Source organism: Choloepus didactylus, chromosome 21 (genome assembly GCF_015220235.1).
Source record: "Choloepus didactylus isolate mChoDid1 chromosome 21, mChoDid1.pri, whole genome shotgun sequence".
In the NCBI taxonomy this organism is placed as follows: domain Eukaryota; kingdom Metazoa; phylum Chordata; class Mammalia; order Pilosa; family Megalonychidae; genus Choloepus; species Choloepus didactylus.
In genome coordinates this window covers 36,588,586-36,612,340 of record NC_051327.1, presented here as the reverse complement: position 1 = coordinate 36,612,340, position 23,755 = coordinate 36,588,586, and the positions used below count along the sequence as shown (strand labels likewise).

General features: G+C 47.1%; 1 protein-coding gene and 1 pseudogene across 1 annotated transcript in view; one reads left to right on the top strand and one right to left on the bottom strand.

Annotated features, from left to right (window-relative positions):
• The window catches only part of TEKT5 (tektin 5), a 53,106-nt gene extending 29,351 nt beyond the window's left edge, over positions 1–23,755 (top strand). The window contains exons 6-7 of the mRNA XM_037815337.1: positions 22,477–22,631; positions 23,398–23,755. Coding sequence (XP_037671265.1) covers positions 22,477–22,631; positions 23,398–23,614 — 372 coding nt within the window. The 3' untranslated portion in view covers positions 23,615–23,755. The remainder of the gene's footprint in view (positions 1–22,476; positions 22,632–23,397) is intronic.
• Positions 10,881–11,370, bottom strand: LOC119518248 (annotated as a pseudogene).

Sequence of the window (23,755 nt, the reverse complement as noted above, 5' to 3'; positions counted from 1 at the left end):
CAGACGATAGGACTTTCCACAGATCTTTTCTGGATTACTTCGTCTCCAATCCTGGCTTGTACTGAAATGACGGTCAGGTTCCATGTGTGGTTAAATCCTCATGTGGGGCTGTAGCCACTGGGGTTTCACTTTTCGGAAGCCCAGAATTTTCCAAACTATCAGTTTCTGGTTTCTTTGTACCCAAGAGTTCAGTTCTTAGCTTGTCTCTTTCCTTTCACATTTTACTGGAAGCTGCAAGGAGAAGCCAGGCTACATCCTCTACCCATAGTCTCGAGATCTCCTCAGCTAAGTGTCCCAGCTCGTTGCTTTCAAATTCTACCTTCCGTCTGACCGTAGGATTCAATTTTGCCAGATTTTCCACCAATCTAAAACAAGATCGCCTTTCTTCCAGTTTGCAACAACACGTTCAACATTTCTGTTCAAGGCTCATCGGAAGTATATTTAGAGTCCATATTTCTACAAACAGTCTCTTCAAAGCAGTATAGACCTTTTCTATGAAGCTCCTCACAGTTCTTCCAGAATTTTCCCCTTATCCATTTAAAAAGCCATTCCAACATGTTTGGCATTTGCAAACTCTGCAGCACCCCACTTCTCTGGTACCGGAATCTGTTCCGGTTTGCTTATGCTGCCATTATGCAAAACACCAGAAATGGATTGGCTTTTATAAAGGGGGTTTATTTGGTTACAAATTTATAGTCTATTGATGTGACCTGTTGATATGAATATAGAATGTGAATCACCTGGGGATTTCAATGAATTGAGGATTCTGATTGAGCAGGTCTGGGATGGGCCCAAGAATCTGCATTTTGAACAGGCTCCCAGGTGATGCTGTCGCTGCTGGCAGTGAGTAGAAGGGATTAGATTATAGAATATGTTGGCTTTGAGAAACATCTGGGTAAGCAGCTCTTCTTCCTCTCTCTCTCTCTTCTTCCTCTCCCTCTCTCTTCCTCCCTCTCCCTTTCTCCTCCTCTCTCCCAGGCTCAGAATATTAGGGGCACAATAATTTCCCAAAAGGCAAGCCTCAGTCATCTAACTCAAATCAGGTTTTCTTTCATTGCATTTTGCTCCTGGGCTCACAAGCCAAGCCCAGTGCACCCATGTTTCCACCCACGAGAGACCAGGCCAGCTCACCCCATCACAGCACATCCTGCCCAATTTGAGCATATGCAGAGGCCCCTGTGGGGTTCTGCCATCCCTCAACAGTGCGAGCCCTGAAGTCAAACCCCATTTCCCCATCTTGGTTGTTAACGGGGTCAGAGCAGTGACTTCAGGAGCTGGGGCATCATGATGAGACAAGCATACCCGAAACCCAGCCAGGGTCCAGCTGCTAAAGAGGTGGGTTGGACTTCCCTGCCACCTCCCCTTAAGAGCTCCTACCTCACACAAGCTGTGAGCTTTCTTGCAGTCAGAGGCAACAAACAGGAGGGGACGGGAGACAGATGGGGTGGGTGACTGTCACCCAGAGGAGCAGTGGGAAGGCCGGGGAAGGGACTTCGCAGAACTCATGGTCGAGCACAACAGTAGCTTCTTAAATAGTAATTCCTGTCTCCAGCCAGAACCTCTCTGCTCAACTGCCCTCCCCTGGGATTTCTTAGAGGCACCTTCATCTTAACATGCTCAAACCCCAACTCCAGAGTTTTCACCCTCCCACCTGCTCCACCCAGAACTTTCCCCATCGCAGTCAGCGGCTACACCCTCCTTCCAGGTGCTGGGTCCCAAACCTCGGTGTCCACCTGGAGCCCTCTCTCCTACTCCCACCCCACCCACAGCAGCAAATCCAGTTGGTTCCACCTTCAGAAGCTCATCACTTCTCACCCCCTCCTCTGCCTCCACCTGCCTCCTGTCACAGTTATTGCTGCAGTCTCCCGACTGGACTGTCTGCTCCTGACATCACCCCTCTCCGATCTTGTCCAATTTGAGGGTAAAAGGATGAGCTGGCAGGTTGTTAAGAGGACATTCCAACCAGGGTTGACCTGAGAAGAAAAGTTCTGCTGTTTTAGGTTTAAACCCTGAGAGTTTGGCTAGGGGTACACGTGACAGGCTCCCAGTGGGAAATGCCTGCTGCATCCTCCTGTCGCCAGCTTCCCCCCGGGCAGGCCTGGTCTCCCTCATGGGAATTGCCCAGCACCCCTGACCTCTGCAACCTTAGCACCCTACACACTACATGGGGCACAGGGGTTCTTAGCGAATGGTGGTTGAGTGGTTTGAATCAGACAAGGAACAACGCCAGTGTTCTATGGGTCAAACCTGACTCTGATAAGATTTGGCCCTCACAGTGGTTTCTCTTTTAACAGCTTTATTTATAAGGGACGCTATAGACTGCACATATTTAAGCGCACAGTTTGATAAAATTTGACGTACATGTGCTGTGAAGTCATCACCACAGTCAAGGCAGCAAACACATCCCTCACCCCCAAAGTCTCCCCGTGCCCCTTTGCCACCCCTCCTTCCTCCCCACCCCTCCCCCCTCCATCCCAGGCAACCGAGGACCTTTCTGTCTCTACAGATAGTTGGCATTTTCTAGAATTTTATAGAAACAGATGGAGAGTATGTACTCTTTTTTATTTGGCTTCTTTCAGCATAATTATTTTGAGATTTGTGTTGCGCATATCCGTGGTTTATTCTTTTTTATTGCTCAGCAGTAGGTATTGTGTGGCTACCGTATTGTATGCATACACCACCTTGTGTGTATTGCTGGATGTGTTACCAGACCGAGGCGGTGGATTCTTTGCCCGGTGTGCTCAGATGACCAATTCCTGAGATACTGGGGTTTCAAAGAGATAAAAAGTTTTATTGCTAGGCATTAAGTAGGAGAGCAGATGGCCTAGCGGCCCAAAATCTGTCTTCCTGAACTGCAGTAACTTTGTTAATTTTATAGTATTTCAAAAGATGGGCAGGTTTTAGGATAATGAGAACAGTGGCCCCAGATGATGTCATTAGAGGTGATTTAATTATTGAGCCTGTGCAGATTGACCACATGCTTAGTCACAGAACGTATGTAAGAAAATGGCAGCCTTAATATTGATGATGGATGTGATTTTTAGTATTCTAATGAGGTATAGGTGACTTGTAGGTTAAAGTCTAAGCTACTGTGCATGTCAGGCAGACCCACTTACCTTAGATCCAGCTTCATTTATCAAGATAACTTTGGACTTGGGGTAGGTTAGTTCTGGGCTGACCCTTCATTAATAAACATTAGGGTTTATCTTTAGTGATCATGAGACTCTAAAGTTGAAAAACTGGATAAATGGGTAAAAATGGTTAGTCATGAGGTTTTTACAATCACAAGGGCACAAGATAAAGGCCCTTTATCCTTTCATTATCAGAGATCAAGGCAGCTAGATTACAGTTCGGAGATTTCAGGTATTTCCCTTTGTCTACTCAAATATACCAGAAAGTAAAAAGGAATATGTATGTAATGATTCAGTAATCGTAATCAGCCCTTAAATCCTAACTTCTCGGTTACAAATATACCATGACTTATTTATCCGTCCAACTGTTTGTGGACAATTGGGTTGTTTCCAGTTTGGGGCTGTTTATACATGAAGGTGCTGTGAACCTTTGGGTACATACGTTTGTATGGATGCTTATAGAGCTTTAAAATATTTTAGTAAAAAGTAGAGATTTCACAAAAAAGTCCAGATTTCTAGCATCTCTTGAAAAACTGTTAGTGCTAGCAATCCTGAACCCACATTTCACCGGGCAACAGTGGGCAGGAGTTGAGGGGCAGCTGCCTCTCTTCGGACAGGCCCCGGGCTCTCCAATTTGCCAAGGCCCCCCTCGCCCCATTGCCGGCCCCCTCATTTACGTTACTTGCCTAGTTCCTGTGGACCTCTGAATTGGCAAATTCTGCATTAAGTGTCAGAGGAAATTCAAAGAAGCAGATATAGAAAGCAGCTGGGGGTGGAAAGCGTTTTCATCCAACACAAAGGGGCTATGAATTTTAACGTTGAAAGGCTTTGCCTTACTTTGAAGTTTCTTTGCATTTTTGACTTCCAAATGACCAGGTGGCCATTAGCACCAGCAAAACCACCTCTGCCCAGGGAGGCCACACTCCTGCCCTAATTTCCCCCAGCAGGAAGGTGCGGTGTCTGGGGGGTGGGGGCCCCGGCCTGGGACCCAAGCCTGAGCGCCCGTACCAGCCCCCATTTGTCCAAGGAGGTCTGGAACCCATTTTGGAGTGGAAAATGCTTTTGTGCTTTGCAAGCAGCCGAATCCCTTCCAGGGCCTGTGCCTGTAAGCCAAGCCACTGCCAGGTGGTTTCTAAAACTGGTCCAGTCCTGGGGAGGTGGGGCTGGCTTCCTGCCTCCCGGCTGCTTGGGGCAGTCTGATTGGGGGGGGGGGGGGCATGGCAGGGCCTGAACAACACTGGATCACAGTGAGAAAGGCACCCTCTTCTTAAGTTCTCTCCATCGATCCTTCTAACTGTCAAGGAGCACATCTCCAGGTCTGTCTCCCAGGTGTAGGCGTGCAGGAGATGCTTAACTCCTCTCCCTCTGGCAGATGGATGGCAAGTGCATCCTGTCCTGGACTCAGAGTTAGGTGCTGGGGATACATACAGCTGTGAACGAGAGACAAGATCCCCACTCTCGGGAAGTGGGTCTGTTCTAGCAAGGGAGACAGACTAAAAAATAATAAGTAAACACACAGATAATTAAACATTGACATAAGTGTTAAGAAGGAGACAATTGAAGACCAAGATAGTGGGTGACCATGAATTTTCTTGTGGCATACGGGCCTCCTCCCCTTTCCAGACCCTTCCAGTACTTTCAGGACCTCTGACCCCAGGCACCCACTCAGCAGCTGATGTTTGTATTGCTTGGGCATTGTCTGAAGGTAGCTGGGCCTTCCCTGGACCAAAGCCGTGGTGAACGGGGTTCCCTCCGGAGGGGTGAGTTTGCTCCCCAGGGGACATTTGGAAAGGTTTAGACATTTGTGGTTGTGGGGGAAGCTACTGGCACGTAGTGGGTAGAGGCCCGGGATGCTGCTGATCATCCTGTGTGGCACAGGACAGTCCCACCCCCATCCCCGCCAGGACAGTTATTCTGCCTCACACGTCAGTAGTGCCCAGGTTGAGAACCCCGCTCAGGAGCTTTCACGACCCGAATTCCTGGCAAGGTCCCTCGGGAGCCCTCCTCACTCTCCTTGCTCCTGGGCTTGGCTGCACTTGGAAGTCTCCCACCCTTTGAAAACGGGTTCCAAACTGCTCTCCCCCTTCCCTGAGCTGGGAAAGCTGCCCTGAGCCAGGCATCTCCTTGGAAACCTCTTGGCTTCATGCAACTTGGAAAACAATACATTTGCAAGGTTGCACAAAGCATCCTGGAGCTAGAACAGGCTGGAACAGCCAAATCCTCTCCTTCCCTCCACATCAAAAATAATTTCCTGGCCCTAGGAGCTTTCTCCGCAGTCACAAGACAACAGGGAGGCAGATAGTTTTACATGGCAGACCATCCCCCCAAACACCTCCCCGCTTTCAAAGCCTCTGGGGGCATTTTGATTCCCGCCAGGAAGATCCGGGCACTTTTCCGCTGAGTCGGGATTGGCTTCATCCCAGGCAGACCTGGCAACCGCCTTCCACACCGTCCCCCGCGCGGACCTCACCCTTTCCACATGTTGGCTGCCGGGGTGTGGGGAGGTCTCCCCTCAGCTCCCCGGGGGTGAGGGTGGAGGGACATGGTCCAGTTCGTCATCGTGCAGCAGGCAGAAGGAGAAAGGAGGAACCTGTCTTCACAACACAAGACCTATTAGCCTTGCTGTGTGCAGCCAGGGTCCGCAGGGCTGAGTTCTGTTACCTGGGTCCACTCACCTTTCCCTCCTACACTCCATGAAGAAGGGTCATTATTCGCCCCATTTTCCAGAGGAGGAAATCGAGGACTAGTGATCTGCCTAAAGCAGCCCCCCTGCCCCCACCCCAGCTAGGGAGTGGCAGAGCTGGGCTTTGCTTGCAGTGGTCTTGCAGCAGAGTCTGTGCTGTGGGGTAAGACGGACGTTCCCCGCCACACATCCCTAGACACAGCCTAATGATGATGATAACAGGTAACTTCTAGAGCAGTGGTTCTTAGATGGAGGCAGGTTTGCACCCCATGGGACATTTTGCAATGTCTGGAGGCTGAAAAAAAAAAAATATATATATATATATATATATATGTATATGTATATAAGCAGATAGATGAGTAAATGGGTGATGTGTGGACACATGGATGAGGTTGAGAAGTCCTGATCTGCAGAGTGGAGTGCTTGCTCTGTCCAGCCACAGCCCTGAGCACATCACATGGACTATCTGAATCAGTCCTCGCAGTCACCCTCCGAGGTAGGTACTGTTAGCACCTGCATCACAGAGACAGGGAAACTGAGGCTTGGAGAGGTGCGCTGTTTGTCGAGGCCCCCCCAGGCTGGTACTGGTGACTGAACTCAGGCTGATGCCTCCCAGTCCTTGCTCCTAGGAGGCACCTCCTGATTTTAGGGGGGTGGCCAGATGGAAATCTGCGACTAACTTGGGTCTCTCCTCACTCTGCACGTTCCCCCGTTTATCGTGTCCTCGCAATTTAATCTTTCAGATCCTCTTGTGGCCTCGTTCCCTCTGCCTGGCAAGGGCCCCCATTGTCTCGCAGCTTCCTCTCCTCCACCCCCAAAGGGCAGCCGAAGGGCTCTACCTAAAACCACAGACCTGACCGTGTCATTCTCCCTGAAAACCGTGATATGCAGAGGAATCACGTGAGGAGTTTGTTAAAATGCAGACTCTGTTTGTAGGTTAGGGCCTAATAGTCTACGTTTCTAACGAGCTCCAAGGAGCCCTCACTGATGTTGTTCTGCAGACCCTGCTTTAGGTAGCAAAGATCTAGGGAAATTTTTCTCTTCTCTGAACCCCAGGAACTCCAGAGGAGCAATAAATAGCCTCTATAATGAGATATGGGCAACTTAAAGGTATCACAACTTCCTCCATAGTCGTCTACAGCAGGGGTCTCAAACCACGCCCCAGGGCCGAATGTGCCCCTCACCCACTTTTTATAAGGAAAGTTTTATTGGCACACAGCCATGCCCATCTGTTTATATATCACCTATGGCTGCTTGAGTCGAGACCCTGTGGCCTGCAAGGTCTAAAATATTTGCCATCTGGACATTTACAGAAAAGTCTGCTGACCCCTGGGCTAAGCATCTTCAAGATGCTCCTGAGGCTGTGTAGTAGGACTCCCAGCATCGGAAGGGGTTAACTTGAAGACTCGAAAACAAAATTGAACACACATACGCACACATAGACACCCAAAGCCATCCATACCTGCCAGGAAGGCAGTGGCTCCAGGCATGGGGTGGAGATGGTGATGGAGACAGACATTTGTAGATTATTTACCTGGTCCAGGAGCACTTGCAGTTGGGCAGGCCTGGAGCCCCATTTACTGGATGGGGAAACTGAGGCCCGCATCAGGAAGGGCCCTGAGTATGGACGTGGGGTCCGCAGCTGACTTTTGTTAGGGCTCAAACTGGAACGTGGGTCTCCTGACTTCCTGCCTGGACTGCTACCTCCTGGACATCCAGCTTTGGAGGCCCAGTAGCTGGCGATTCTGCCCGAGGGGGTTGGTTTCCAGAAGGTTTGGTTTCAGCCCTGGGCTGTGGGCAGAAGAGCTGCCTGCGTCCACCATGGGCCAGCTCCCTCTCGGATGCAGACTCCAGAGGCTCTGAGAGAGGATGTTGCCTTGACCCCTTGTGCTTGAACGATGGGGTAAACCTTTGAACCTTTGAATGAGGGAGCCCGAAGTTCTGCCTCTTTCCAGCTGTGTGGCCTCATCACATTGCTTAATATCTCAGAATATTGCTGCAATTTCCAGGGAATTGATTTAATAGGTTTTTTTGTTTGTTTTTTGGGGGTTTTGTTTTTTGTGGGGTTTTTTTGCCATTTGAAACATTTCCAGTTTTATTTAAAGTTTTTTAGTAACAGACATCTCACTATTTTCCAATGATGCTCATTTGATAGTTGGGCTCTTGCAAAATTCTTTGCCATATTGAGCCAAATTTTCTTTTCCTCTGATTCCTACTTGTTTCTTGTTTCTAATTCTGACCACTGGAGTTGTGGCCTCTTCTTCGTCCTGGCTTTTTTGTTGTTGTTGTTGATGTTGTTTAATTAAATTCAGTTTTATTGAAATATATTCACATACCATACAATCAACCACGGTGTACAATCAGCTGTTCACAGTACCATCATATAGACATGCAATCATCACCCCAATCTATTTTTGAACATTTTTCCTTACATCAGAAAGAATCAGAATAAGAATAAAAAATAAAAATAAAAAAGAACACCCAATATCTCCCCCATCCCACCCTATTTTTCATTCAGTTTTTATCCCCATTTTTCTACTCATCCATCCATATACTAGATAAAGGGAGTATGATCTGCAAGGCTTTTACAATCACACTGTCACCCCTTGTAAGCTACATTGTTATACAATCATCTTCAAGAATCCAGACTACTGGGTTGGCGTTTGATAGTTTCAGGTGTTTACTTCTAGCTATTCCAATAAATTACAACCTAAGAGGTGTTATCTATATAGTGCATAAGAATGTCCACCAGAGTGACTTCTCGACTCCATTTGAAATCGATTAAACAGTTTTGAAGAGAGAGCCCTTTGGGATTTAAAAAAGATAGTCTTGAAGTTGGGAGTAGTGAAGGCAAAAATGAAGGCTTTTTAAAAATTATGGTGAAATCCACATAACATAAAATCACCCATTTTAAAGTGAACAGCTCGGTGGCATTTAGTATAGCCACAATGCTGTGCAACCAGCACGTCTATCTAGTTCCAAAATATTTTCATCACCCCAAAGAAAATCTTTAAGTCCATGTTCCCCAAGCTTCACCCATTCACCTTTCACCTTCACATTGTTATAACAAGCATTTGTTTCATGGTTTTCTTATTTTGCACCTGAATGAATACATTGATTTGTTTACTACACAGTTACTTCTTAAAAACAGTTTTTAAAATGTATAATACAATAGAGGGACAGGACTGCATTAATCTTAAGTGTACAGCATGAAGAATTTCAGAATTTTTATATGTGTGTCCACCGTGCAACCACCACCTAGTTCCGTGGCCTCCCAGGGGACAAATGACAATGGTAGTTAACACAATTTGGGTGCAGGCTGCTGCTGGCATCAAATGGATGGAGATCAGGGTTGCTGCTAAACATCTTCCAATGCACAGGACGGCCCCCTCATCAAAAAATTATCCAGCCCCAAGAGACAGTGGTGCCAAGGTTGAGAAGACTTGCCTTGGATCAAGGTCCAAGACATTTCCAGCTCCCAGAAGCCCCTCTTGTGCCCCCTCCCAAGACAGCACCTGCCCCCAAAGGGAGCAGCAGTCTTTCCAACTTCTCTCCCCATCGATTGGATTGGCCTCTTCTTGAATTCATAGAAAAGGAATCATACACTATGTTCTCTTTTTGTGCCCAGCTGCTTTCACTCACTGTGGTCTCTGTGAGATCCATTGGTGTGGTGTATATATTAGAAGCATGTTCTTTTTTATTGCTGAGTAGTTGTACAGCCATTCCACGATTTATCCATTCTCCCAGTGGTGGACATTTAGGTTGTTCTGGACATTCTCAAACATTCTTGTACAAGTCTTTGGGTGGACACATGCACTTGCTTCTCTTGGGTATATTCCTAGAGGCAGAATTACTTGTTTATAGAGGAGATGCGTGTTCAGCTTTAGGAGACACTGTCTAACAGTTTTCCAGAGAGTTTGACAAAAGTAGACTTCTACCAGCAGTGTATGAGAGTTCCAGAACCTAGCCAACACAGAATTAGCAGTCTTTTCATTTAGATTAAAAAACAATAATTAAAAGGCAGTGGGTGCAAGCTTTCCTTTTTGGGGTGAAGAAAATCTTCTAAGTGGATTATGGTGATGGTTAGACAACTCTAAATATACTAAAAACCACTGAACTGTATACTTTAAATGCGTAATTCATATCTCTAAAGTTGTTTAAAAAATTGAAAAGAGAATAGCTTTCTCACATTGTGATTTAATGTTATTGTTTACCACTTAAAATTACTTTGGAAATATTGGTTATGAGGTAAAAGAACTTCACTACTATTTCTTTACTGTCTCCTCTTTTTGGCTTTACATACAAGTAATTATCCATGAATCTGACTGCAGGCCCCACTTACAGGTGTAAAAGGCTGTCATGCACTTCCATTTTCCCAGGGGGATGCTTTTCAGGAAGGTCTGAGCAAGAAAATGTTTGTGCCTTGGGTCATATTCATTTTTAAGGGGTCTCTGAATTCTACAGGCCTTACTTCTTTGCCTTCCAAATTGCACAACAAATACATCAAGAGCTATGGTTCTCAACCAGGGGTGATTTTGCTCTCCACCCCCCCCCACCAGGGGACATTTGTCAATGTCTAGAGCATATTTGGTTGTCACATTGGGGGCAGAGGATGCTACTGGCATGTGGTGGACAGAAGCCAGCAATGCTGCTAAATATCCTATAATGTACAGGACAGTTCCCACAACAACGAATTATCTGGTCCAAAATGTCAATAGCGCTAAAGTCGAGAAGCCCTCCATCAAGGGTGATTTCATTGTGTTTGTGGATTAGATGACTAAATACTGTTAATATGTGAATACTATGCAGTCCCAAACAAAATTCCAACAAACTTTAAAAAAAAGTTTATTACAAAAAAAAAAAACCAAACCAAACCAAAACAAAACAAAACTTATTACAAAGCCACAGTAACGCAAACAGTATGGCACTGGCACAAGGACAGACATATAGATGAATAGAATTCAATTGAGAGTTCAGAAAAAAACCTTCACTTCTATGGCCAATTGATTTTTTTTTAATTTTTTTTTTTTACAATCCACAAGTCTTCTATTTCTTTTTTACACCTCTTATGCCATGAATTCATAGGGATTAGGCTCCAGTAGCTCAGGCTGCTTTCCATGGGTTCTCACAAAGTGTGCTTCTCTGGGTGGAGCAGGCTGGCACTTCAGTTGAACGCAGGTACCTTTCTTTTCGGCTTCCTTTTTTTTCTCCTGGTCGTTTTCCTTCATATGCTTCAAGAAGCTAGCTTGGCTCTTAGAGTGCTTAATATGCTCAATACGTACATTAATTCTCTTGGCAAGAATCTTGCCCTTCACTTGTTTGTTTACGACGATACCAACAGCATGCTGGGTAACATGTAGACTCTTGAAGTTTTGCCATGGCAGCACTGGTGGGGCATTCCTTTTTGAACAGTGCTCATTCTCTTGATGTCTACAATATTGCCTTTCTTGTAGATTCACATATACGTGGCCAAAGGAAAGGAACAACCCTATGTTTCCTAAAAGGCCTAGAAAACTTACAGTGGGTGCCTCTCCTCTTTCCCTTTGCATTCGTCATTTTGGCGCATTACTGCAAGATAGAAGTTCTAGTATGGCCAGCTGATTTGGGGCAAGGTTGCTACTTCCAGTCAATGAAAAAAGAATGATGTCTTCAACAAATAGTGCTGGGAAAACTATATATCCTCATGGAAAAGAATGAATTTGGACTCCTACTTCACATCGTATACAAATATTAACTAAAAATGGATTAGGGACCTAAATATATGATGTAAATCCATAAACCTTAGAAGATAACATAAGGGCAAATCTTCGTGACCTGGGATTTGGGACTGTATTCTTAGTTATGATGCCCTAAGCACAAGCAACGAAAGAAACAATTGATAAATTCAGCTTTATCAAAATTAAGAAACTTTTGTGCATTGAAGGACATAATCAAGAAAGTGAAAAAAACAACTTAAAGAATGGGAGAAAATTTTCAGAACCCACGTATTCCATAAGGATTTAATATCTAGAATATATAAAGAACTGCTACAATTCAACAATAAAAAGACAACCCAATTTAAAAAAAGTTCAAAGGACTTGAAAAGACATTTTTCCAAAAAAGACATACAGATGTCCAAAGAGCACATGAAAAGATGCTCAACATCATTAGCCATTGGGGAAATGCAGATCAAAACCACAATAAGACACCACTTCACCCCCACTAGAATGGCTATTATTTTAAAAAAGGAAAATAAGTGGTGGGGAGCATGCAGAGAAATAGGAGCACTCATTCATTGTTGGTGGGAATGTAAAATGGTGCAGCTGCTGCAGAAAACCGTTTGGCTGTTCCTCAGAAACGTAAGTATAGAGCTATCCTATGACCTGGCAATCCTGTATTCCCAAAAGAATTGAAAGCAGAGACTTGAACAGATACCTGTACACCAATGTTTGTAGCATTATTCACAATAATCAGAAGGTGGAAGCAATCCAAGTGCCCACTGATGAATAAATGGATAAATAAGGTGTGGTATAACCATACAGTGGACTCTTATTCAGCAGTAAAAAGGAATGAAATTCTGATACATGCGACAACATGGATGAGCCTTGGAAACACTATCTGAGTGAAATATGCTAGACACAAAAGGACAAATACTGTATGATCTCACTTATATGAAATAACTGTAACATTAAAATTCATAGATACAAGATTACAGAGCACCAGGGCTAGGGGTAGGGAATGGAGAATCGATGCTTAATATGTACTGAGTTTTCTTTTTGAGGTGATGGGAAACCTTCAGTAATGGACGCTGTGATGGTAGACAACATGGTGACTCAATAGAACCACTGTATTGTATACTTGAAAGTTGTTAAAATGGGAAATGTGCTGTTGTATATATGTTACCTCAATACTTTTTTTGAAAGGATTGATTTACTACAAACTCTTTAGTTACATATGTCATCTCAATTAGGCTTAGGTTCACCTGAATATAATAGAAAACTCCAAATAACATCAGCTTTAATAAGAAGTTTACTTTCCTTTCATGTGATAAGGAGTGCAGGGCTGGCGAGATAGCTACATGGTGTCGTCAGAGGCACGGGCCATTCTTTCAGCTTCCTCATCCCACCATTTGGTTTTCACTCTTGGACCGTATAATACAAGTGGGCTGCTGGAGCTCCACTTATGTCTTGAGTTTGAACCAGCAAAAGGCATCAGAGAAAGAGAAGGGCACAATCTCTCCCTTTTAAAGAGGCTTTCCCAGAAGTCGCAGTCAACTCTTTTATTTTCTCTCATTGGCTAGAATTAGTCACATGACCCAGAAGTGCAAGGGGTTCTGGGCAATGTAGTCTTTCATGGTGTTCTGCAGGGTAAGAGGAAATGGATGCAAAATGAGCCCCTTCTGTGTCAGGCTGCCCCTATACCAGGTTTATCATGTCATCCTCACCATAGCCCTACAGGGCAGGCATTAGCAATTCCACTTCACAGACGAAGAAACTGAGGTTTAGAGAGATCGGAAAATTTATACAAGGTCAAGTCATGGGTAGGTGGTATAGTTGGTATTTGAACCCAGGAGGTCTGATTGGTCCTGAATTCCTGCAGTAGATTGGAATCTACAAGAACATTTAAATGGGGCAGGAGACTGTAAAAGACAACATTCCTTATGTAGTGGGCTGTTAAATTACTTGCCTGTTGTGTGTGATCGATTCTCAAAGGTTAGATTTAGTTGTAAATTTGTTAAGAAAGGCAGTTATTTCTCCGGAAGTCCCTCTACCCTCCCTCTTTACGGAATCTAAGTTTCCTGCAAAGGCCAATTCTGTCTGATGAATCTGAGTTCCCCATCATCTTGCATTGAAAAAAAGACAGATAATTCCAAAGGAAAAATCTCCCAACAGATTGGGAGTGAGCATCTGGCATTGGGGTGCCAGGCACCGGTAAGCCCTTTGCACACAGTGCCTCATGTAATCCCCCGACAGCCCTGTCAATGAGTTATTATCATGGTTATGCCCATTTTACAGACAGAGAGCAAGTGCCCAGCACAGTGTCTGGCACCTAGAAGGGGCGCAACAGACGTTGAGTCCATGAGTGCATGAGGCACAGAGAGAATAAGCAGCCCGTTCAAGGTCACGCAGCTGGTACGAGGAGGAGCTGGAATTTGAAGCAGGTGACTCCAGAGGGGCTCCACAAGATGACGTGACCTGGCCCCCAGCTGGAGGGCATATGGGAGGTTGGGACTCGCCCTCCCGGGTCTCCCAGCATTGGCTGGCTGGCAGGGGCACGCAGAGCACAGAGCTAGAGGCTGGTGAGAGAAGAGCAGTGGACCTGCCCACCTCCTACCACTCCCTTCCTGATGGAGTTCGTGCTCCAGGCCAGGGCTGGGCGGGTGGGCAGGGCTGGCTGCCAGGCTCAGGGTGCCCTAGACTCCTCCCATGGGGTGACCCCCTGGGCCAATCCCCGGCGGCCCCGCCCAGCAGCTAGCAGGAGCCAAGCCAGGCTGTGTCCTGGAGAAGCCCCAATCCTTCAGCTTTGTGGGAGCAGAAAGGTTAACATTCCTGTGGAGGGGATTGGGGTGGGGCGCTGTGGGGTCCAGAGCAGCCCTCAGAGCTCAGGGGAGGGGCAGAGAGATGCCAGCTGTGTGTGTACGTGTGTGTGTGTCTGCTTACATTAAAGGTACACTCTACCTGGCCAGGGGGAGGTGGGAGGGGCATGATGACTTTTTTTGGTGGCACTCTCCAAGATGTATTTGTGGGAGAAGCACCACCCACAAGCATGCCTGCATGCATAACACGTACACTTGCTTTGAGGAAAGGGCACGGCACAGTCGCGTGAGTGAGAAGGCGTATCGGTGTCCCCAGCTCTGCATGGGGGGCAGCAAAAGGGGTAAACCACTTGCTAAGGTTTCCTGAGCCCCTTTGCCCAGGCAAGGGGTTCTGGGAAATGTAGTCTTTCTAGGCACATTGCTGGATCTTCTCACTAGGCCTCTTCTCCCCTGTGCAGAGGGAATGAGTGTGATCCCATTTTACTGGCAAGGTTCAGAGAGCTTAGGACACTTGCCGAAGGTCACCCAGCTTGGATGTGCTGGAGCTGGGGTTCCAACCCAGGCAGCCTGGTGCCAAAGTCTGCCCTCTTGTCTTAACCAACCACCCCATGGTGTGTCTTCATCCATCCAGGGAACGAATGTTTACTGCACAATTGTGACATGGCCAATATTTGCAAAGCCCTTAGAAAAGTGCCTGGCACTCAGTAAGCGCTCTTTTAAGTGTTAGCTATTATTATCATTATTGTTGTTGTCACTATTGTTACTGTGCTCTAGGCATTGATTGGGATGGGCACTGGGGATTTAACATTGTAAAAAGGAAATAGATAAGAGTCCCTCCCCATGTGGAACTTACATTCTGGGAATGAGCAAAAAAATAAATAAGACATCGTAGTATGTCAGATGGTAAAAGGACTTCTGCAGGAATAAAGCAGGGGAGGGGGTGACTGGGAGGGCTGGCTGCTTTGGGGGCTGCCATTTAAAATGCGATGGTCAGGGAAGGCCTTCTCATTCTTTTAGCCACAGCCTGAAGGAGGGGAGGGAACGAGCCATGCAACTCTCTGGGGAAGGAGCATCCCAGGCAGTGAGGACAGCCCGTGCACATGTCCTGTGGAGGGAGTGGGCCTGGTTTGATGTGGATGTGTGGACACCCCAGCTCTGGGAGTAGGTAGGTGTTCTGGTTTGCTAGAGCAGCCGTTATGCAAAATATCAGAGATGGATTGTCTTTTATAAAGGGGGTTTATTTGGTTACAAATTTACAGTCTGAAGGCCATGAAAACGTACAAATTAAGGCATCAACATGAGTATACCTTCACCAAAGGAAGGCCAGTGGTGTCCAGAAAACCTCTTTTAGCTGAGAAGGCATGTGGCTGGCATCTACTCTTCCCAGGTTTTGTTCTGGCTTGTCTCTCAGCTCCTGTGCATTCTTCAAAATGTTGCTCTTGGGGTGTTTTGTCCTCTCTTAGTTTCTCCGGAGCCATGTCAGCAAAAGTCTGCTTTCAGTGGCCGTTTCCAAAATGTCTCCCTTGGCTGTAGCCCTGAGCTCTTTCTGTCTGAGCTCTTATAGGGCTCCAGTGATTTATTAAGACCCACGCTGAATAGGCAGGGCCACACCTCCACGGAAATAATCCAATCAGAGTTATCACCAACAGTTGGGTGGGTCACATCTCCATGGAAACAACCCAATCCAAAGGTTCCAACCTAATCAAGACTAAATATGTCTGCCCCACAAGATTGCATCAAAGAACATGGCATTTGGGGGGATGTAATATATCCAAACGGCACAGTGGGTGTTCCGGTTTGCTAGAGCTGCTGTTATGCAAAATACCAGAAATGGATTGGGTTTTATAAAGGGAATTTATTAGATTACAAATTTACAGTTCTAAGGCCATAAACGTGTCCAAACTAAGGCATCAATAAGAGGATACCTTCACTGAAGAATGGCTGATGGCATCTGGAACACCTCTGTCAGCTGGGAAGGCACGTGGCCAGTGTCTTCTGGTCCTTTGCTCCTTGATTGTGTTTCAGAATGGCTCTCTCCAGAATGCCTCTGGACTTCTGTCTTCACTCCTTTCTCTCAGTGCCTGTGCGTCCTAGCTTCTTTCTCCCAGGGCATTTCTCTCTAAGCATCTAGGGGTCCTCTCTTAGCTTCTCCGGTGCAAACTCTGGGCTTCATCTCTTAGCATCTCCAAACGTCCTTCTGTCCACGCCTCCAAGCATCTCCAAGTGTCAGCAAGCGTCTGTGTCGGCTCTTGAGCTCTCTTAAGTACTCCAGTGAACCAGTCAAGACCCACCCTGAGTGGGCGGGGTCACATCTCCATGGAAGTAATTTGATCAAAGATATCATCCACAGTTGGGTGAGTCACAACACCATGGAAATACTCAATCAAGAGATTCTACCCAACAAGATTGGGTTAAAAGATCCTGACTTTTGTGGGGGACTTAATACATCCAAACCAGCACAGTGGGGCAGTAAGAGGCTCATTCTGTGCATGTGTGTGTGCACGGGCACTTTGAGTCTGGGGGCTCTTGAACACAGGAACGTGTGAAGGCTGCCTGTGCACTGAGCTTCCTCCCTGCCTGGGCAGGGCTCTGGATTGTCTGGGCCGTGGTGGGAGGAGAGCACAACTCCAGGCCTGGAGTTCCAGGTTTCCAAATTTTGTTGACAGCAGATATCCTCCAGAAATCCCTTCCCTGGGTCCCTTCCTGGAAGCACAAGCCCATGGTGGGCTGATCACACTCAGGCGCAGCTCAAAAACAATCTCCAGCCTCCCTTGATCAGTATTAGGGATGAAATTATTCACCATATCCCACTTTTTCCTGCCAGGACAGAAAAGCCGTAAAATACCACGTTCCTAACTGAAGTCATTAACCCATCTCCTTGACTTGGAAGCATTGAATTTTTTTTTTGCCATATCTGTAAATCACCCGTACTGATGATTCCTGACCCTGGCTGCACTTTTGAATGACCTGGGAGCTTCTAAAAAAAAAAAACAAAACCCAACAGAGATAGCCAGGCTGCACCTTAGGTCAATGAAACCAGAACCTGTGGGGTGGGACACAGGCATTCGCATTTTCTTAAATCCCCAGGTGTTTGCAACATGATGCCTTTGAGAATCAATGACCCTTACTATGAGGTACTTAGTATTTTTTCTTAGATTGGATTTCTCTGTTAAAAATAAAACAGCACTTAAGGAGTTATTTTAAAAGAAAACTTGAAATCCCTTAAAGTTTTAGGTAGTTTTCATCTTTTGACTCGGATGGAGAGGAGTGTCTCTTACAGCTCAGTTCCTGGCACCAGCTGGTCTTTGCAAAGCCCTTTGTCCATTTCCTAGTTTCCCTTCCTTTTATCCCCCACACCTCCCTTTCCCCCTTAGACACCCATTTTAATTGTTGGATAGGGATCTTTGTTTAAATGTGTTCTTAGAAAGTGTATACGGCTGCTAAGTGTGCACAGATTTTTAATGTTCCCAAGCACACTGGGTGATAGGGGTCCTAGTTCCCGACTTCCCACCTGGCAGTGCACAGGAGACCCACACCTGTTGCTCTGTGTGGCTGGCAGCTGCCGCGAGCCTCCCCCAGGTCACCTACCATCCTCCGTCCTGGGCCTCCCACCCACCATCCCCCGTGGTGGTACTTCTCGGAAAGCCCATGCATATGGGCCCTGGTGGCCCTGCGTGAAGATTCCCTGCAGGACGTGCCCAGGAGTGGAATCGCTGGGAAAGGCAGGCCCCCGGTTTGATCTCGTTGCCCCGGGTTGCGCTCCAGAAAGGCTGCACGGTTCTGCACCCTCCGGCCCCGGGATGGAGGTCCCCGTGTCCCCCACCCCATCGGCACCGGGCACTCTCCAGCTCGCCCCTATCTGCCAGTTTAAACCTGCCTGTGACCCCTGCTCCTCCTCAGCCTCTCCTCATGTGCTCCTTTTATTGTGTGTTTCCTTGTCTTGTTCATATCATTTGCCTATTTTTATAGTAAGGTGGTTTTTATTTTCTTATTTGCTGGAGTTCCTTAAAAAGAAACTTCATGTTAGTACCGTAAATGGAAGGCAGCCGTAAAAATACTTGCCACATACAGATAGCAATAGACAGACAGATGCACATGTGGAGAAAAAACAATTACTGAAGTCTACCCAGGCACAGTTATCTTCACTAGTGGTTCTCAACTTTGGCTACAAATGGAACTCTCTTGGGGAACTTGAAGCAGTTCTCATGCCTGGGTCCCACCCCAGTGACTCTGACTTAATTGGTCTGGGGTGTAGCCTGGGCATCAGGATTTTAAACATCTTCCCAGGGACTGAGCAAGCTCAGGTTGGGAAGCATTGGCCTGGGAGGACTCTGAGCTTGAGGTCTGCTCTCCCTTTCTTAAAAAAAAAAAAAAAAAGATTATTTGAGAGTGGTGATGACTGTGCAACTAAGTGAATATAATGTGAGACACTGATTGTTTACCTTGGACAGAACAGATGCTATGTGAACTTAGGAACCCCCTACTTAAGTCAGGCCCTCAGCTTGAGGCTTGGTCCTGTGAAGGGGAGGCTGAGCCCTTCTATAATTATGCCTAGGAGGCACCTCCAGGAAACCTCTTTTGTTGCTCAGATGTGCCCTTTCTCTCTCTAAGCCCAACTCGGCAAATAAATTGATTACCCGCTTTCCAACGTGGGACATGACTCCCAGGGGAGTGAATCTTTCTGGCAGTGTGGGATGTGACTCCCAGGAATGACTTAAAACACTGATAGCTCGGGCATCACAGGATTGAGAAGGCCTTCTTGACCAAAATGGGGAAAAAGAAGGCAATAAAATAAGGTTTCAGTGGCTAAGAGATTTCAAATAGAGTCAAGAAGCTGTCCGGGAGGTTACTCTTTATGCAAACTCCTACTAGATATTCCAAATGGCTACAGGATGCCAAACCCAAATCAACAATGGCCCTGAAAATCCTAAAGAATACCCTGTATGAGACTCTAGAAAAGTTTCACTCACTAAGTTTACTTTTCAGAAGCTTAAATCCCCCAGAGTGTTCCCATGCCAGATAAGTCCCAAAACCCAGAGGCAACAGCCTCTTCAAGAATATCAACCAAAAGCATCCCCCTTCCCCATAATGTCGACAACCCCTTTCAATTTAACAGGTTAGGGTGGTCGCTGCCCAGATACCCCTGAAGACTAAGACAGTGATCAAATGAGAGAGAGGGATAGCAGTAGACAAGATAGGATTTAACAAAGGATTACAAATACTAAATCAATCTCTTTCTGTGCTCTCTCTCTCTCTGCACACACACACACACACACACACACACACACACACACACAGTCAGTCTCTAGGGTATTAGAACAGCTAGAAGGAAATAACTGAAATGGTGGAACTGTAACCCATAACAGTCTTTGAAATTTGCTCTCTAGCTACTTGTTAAATCGTACTTTGAAATTAACACTTTTCTGTACAGATGTTATATTTCACAATAAAAATGTTTAAAACACACACACACACACACACACACAGAGTAGTAAGGGGGGTAAAACTAGCGAGGATTAGAGATGTGTTATAGAGACATGTTAGCATTCAGCTGAGACTTTCTCCACCCAGGCTCTGCTGCTTGGTCGCTGTGTGACTTCGGCCCCAGCATTTAGCCTCTCTGTGCCTGTTTCCTCCTCTGTCAAAAGAGGATAGTATTAGTGTTTCTGCCTCATGGGGTTGTTGTGAAGATCCAGTGAGTTCGTGACTGTAAAGCCTTAGAATGTTGTCTGACATAGAATGAGCGGGGCTGAGGGTGGGGGAGAAGGGGCAGGTCTCAGAGGAGCGGGTGAGTGTGGCTGGCGGTGGGGAGAAGTCAGCACCCCAGGGAGGTCATGATTATGCCTTCTTCATTATTTTACATGAACACATTTAAGAAAATGTATTTGCAGTCAATTAAAAACATGATTCAGCAGATAGGGTGTCAGGAGCCACAGGTACCTTGAAAAGGGGAGAGGGGTCACATGAATAATTAACTGGGAAATTGGGAGGAGAACCTGCCAGTTTCACCATCTCCAAATGTAAATGCTCAGCTGCCCCTCCCTTCCTCTTGGGGAGAGGGGGACAGAGCAGGGCTTTGCCTGCCGGAGGGCTCTGAGGCTACCATCAGGGCAGGGCGGGCACTGCTCAGCTCCAGGGCACTGTTCCCACTGTGGCCATGAATTGGCACCCCTGGAGTTGTGCAGTGTACAACCTGAACAACCATACTTGGTGTTCCTGGACCTCACCCGGCAAGCTGCTCATCCTGGGGGGAAATGGCCCCACCTGTTTTCTCCCTTCTGGTGAAGATACCCCTGTGTGTGAGGGACAGCCAGGACAGGAGCTTTGGGAGAGCGTTTTTCTCCAGAATGAACTCCTGGGTAGGTTTCCCTCAGGTATGAGTCATCAGTGTGCATCCTAGAGCTGCAAATTCTGGAAAACCCCTGCTGGTCTGGAAAATCCACAGGCAGGCTTGCTCAAGAAATGCCAGTGGGGAGTGTGGGAAAGTGAGCAACGGTCAGCTCCTAATCCCTGCTCCCTTCACCCCCACCCCAGACCCAGCCCTGAGAAGGAGGAAGCAGCAGACTTTGCCCCCGTAGCAGCCCCCCTCAGCTGGCTGCTCTCACCTGCACTGTTCATCGAGTACCTGGGAGACACACACGGTGACGCAGGGGTTCCCAAATTCCTGGCCATCTCCCCAATTTTGACATAGTGACGTGCCACCTATATTTACTTTATTTTTCTCTTTAAATAGAATCACTTAAAAGTTTTTTTTTAAGTTTTGAAAAATCCATTTATTTAAAAGAGACACTTTACGTCACTTCTTTAAATGGAAAATCAACAGTGCTTTTCAGAAGCAGAGGGCAGCCAGAGGATAACTATAATGAAAAGGGAGCAAAGTTATTAAAATACAGCCCAAGCCCGTTGCCTGGAGAAACCGCTGGAGTCCACAGCCACTGACTTTTTGTTAATAAAGGGACAAAAGCAAGTGTTCAAAGCAGACGAGCTGCATATCCCTTGAAGCAGCCAGCTGGTGGTGAAAGAACGGGTAAGGGGACAATAGTCTCCTTTCCTCCTCTCCAAACCAGGGCTGTCACGAAAACTTTCCCCGTAGGATGGGCTGGTCCTTCAGTGACACCATCCGTGGGAGTCTCGGGGCCGGGTCTGGCTTGGAGCAAACCCCTGGTACGTGCTCTCCGCATGGCCCTGCCTGGCCGCCTGCCACGTTCTCGTGAGGTCCCTGGAAACCTGAAAGGTGCCTCTCCTGTGACCGTGCCCCGCAGTGTCCTGCACACCAGAGGCATCCAGTAAATGTTTGTTCCTAACGAGAGGAGGTGGAAGGGACGGGGGCTTACGTGGTGCTAAGAGGAAGCATTCGTCAGAGCCTGGCACACGTAGAGCTGCTCGATAAACGAGTACACGGGTAAGTGGCTGTGAATGGTCCACTAGGACGTGAGCACCACGGGGCCCGGCCTTCAGGTTGTTTTCTTTACTGCTCTGTCCACTGCCTAGAAGATGCTTGGCGTTTAGAAAGGTGCTCAGTAAACGTGGTAGATCAGCGGGCGAGTGACTCAACAAATCCATAAATTAATGAAGGAGTGAAGAAATGATTGCACATGTGGTGGCATCATATTGGAAAAATATTTAGACAGATAAGTAGAAAAACTTGAGTCTTCCTTCCTTTCTCCTCGCTCCCTCTCTCTTTCATTTATTGACGGACCTCAGTACCATTCTGATTAGGAAAGCAAACTGTGCATGTTAGAAAGACGGAATAATTCAGATAAATTCAGATTAATGTGGATTTAGAGATTAGCTATTCTTTTGGATTGTTTGTTTAAAGATCCTCCCTCCCTCCCTCTCTTCCTTCTTCTCTCTTTTCCTTACCATTGAATACTGATCGGCAAGCTGCCGGCGAAGCAATGGATGTCGGAGATTAAAAATAAAATCAAAGCAGCATTGGTCCTTGTGCCTGCCCGGCATTCACGGTCCTGTGGGTGATCAGAGGTGACTGCAGCTGCTCCCCAGAGAGGTTTTCTTAGGAAGAGCCGGTTCCCTGTCCCTCTTGGGGCTCTTGGGGAAGGAGTAATATAAGTGTCTGTTTGGAAGTGAACGTGGGGTGAGGGCAGGGGGGCTGGGCGGGTGGTGACCGCCCCGTGTGTCCCCCGCAGACGCTGCAGGAGATCTTCCAGGCGGAGAACATCATCGCCATGCTGGAAAGATCCATCACGACCAAGGAGTGCCCACTGAAGGTAGCGCAGACGAGGCTGGAGTGCCGCACATGGCGCCCCAACGTGGAGCTGTGCAGGGACATCCCGCAGTTCAAGTGAGTGGTGGAGGCCCATGGGGCTCCCGGGGAGCCAGGAGAGGGCAGGGGTGGGTGTCACCTCTATCTAGTTCAAGAACATTTCCATCACCCCAAAAGGAAGCCCCATAGCCATTAGCAGTCACTCCCCATGGTGCCCCACCCCCTGCCCCTGGCAACCACCAATCTATTTTCTGTCTTTATGGATTTGCCGACTCTGGGTATTTCATGTAAATGGGACCCATGCCATGTGTGGCCTTTTGTGACTGCCTTCTTCCACTCGGTATCATGTTTTTGAGGTGCATCCATGTTGTAGCATGCATCGGGTCTTCGTTCCTTTTTTAGGGCTGAATAATATTCCATTGTATAGATGGACCACGTTTTGTTTCTCCACTTGTCAGCTAATGGGTGCTTGTGTTGTTTGCTCCTTTTGGCTATTATGAACAGTGCTGCTGTGGAAACTGATGTACAAGTATTTGCTTGAACACCTGTTGTCAGTTTTGGGGGTTGAATACCCAGGAGTGGAATTTCCAGCTCATGTGTTAATCTATGTTTAATGTATTGAGTTACTGGCAAATTCTTTTCCTATGCTCCATTTTAACATCCTGTTCTTCGTTTGGTAACTGTCTTGTGTATTTACTTGTCCACCTGTCCGACCCCTGGCTTCCCCTTGGGGATCTTGTTCGCCGCTGTTTGCCCAGTGCCCAGCGCTGTCTCCAGCCCACAGCAGATGCATCCATGCGCACAGCTGGGTGAACTGCGCCTTCCCCCTCTGCCCTCCCCCCAGGCTGGTGAACGAGGTCTTCACCATCGACGACACGCTGCAGACCCTCAAGTTGAGGCTGCGGGAGACGCAGGACACCCTGCAGCTGCTGATCGTGACCAAGTCCCGGCTGGAGCACGAGCTGGCCATCAAGGCCAACACCCTCTGCATCGACAAAGAGAAGTGCATGGGGATGCGCAAGGCCTTCCCCAGCATCCCACGCCTGGTGGGCTACACCTGAGCGGCCACCGCCAGCCCCTCACGTGCCCTGCTCGGAGCCAGCTCGTCGCGGGGCGTAAGGTTTGAAAAATCGGAAAAACAAAATAAACGAAAGTGTCATTTTCTCCCTTTCCTTCTATGATGAAAAAAATGTATATATATT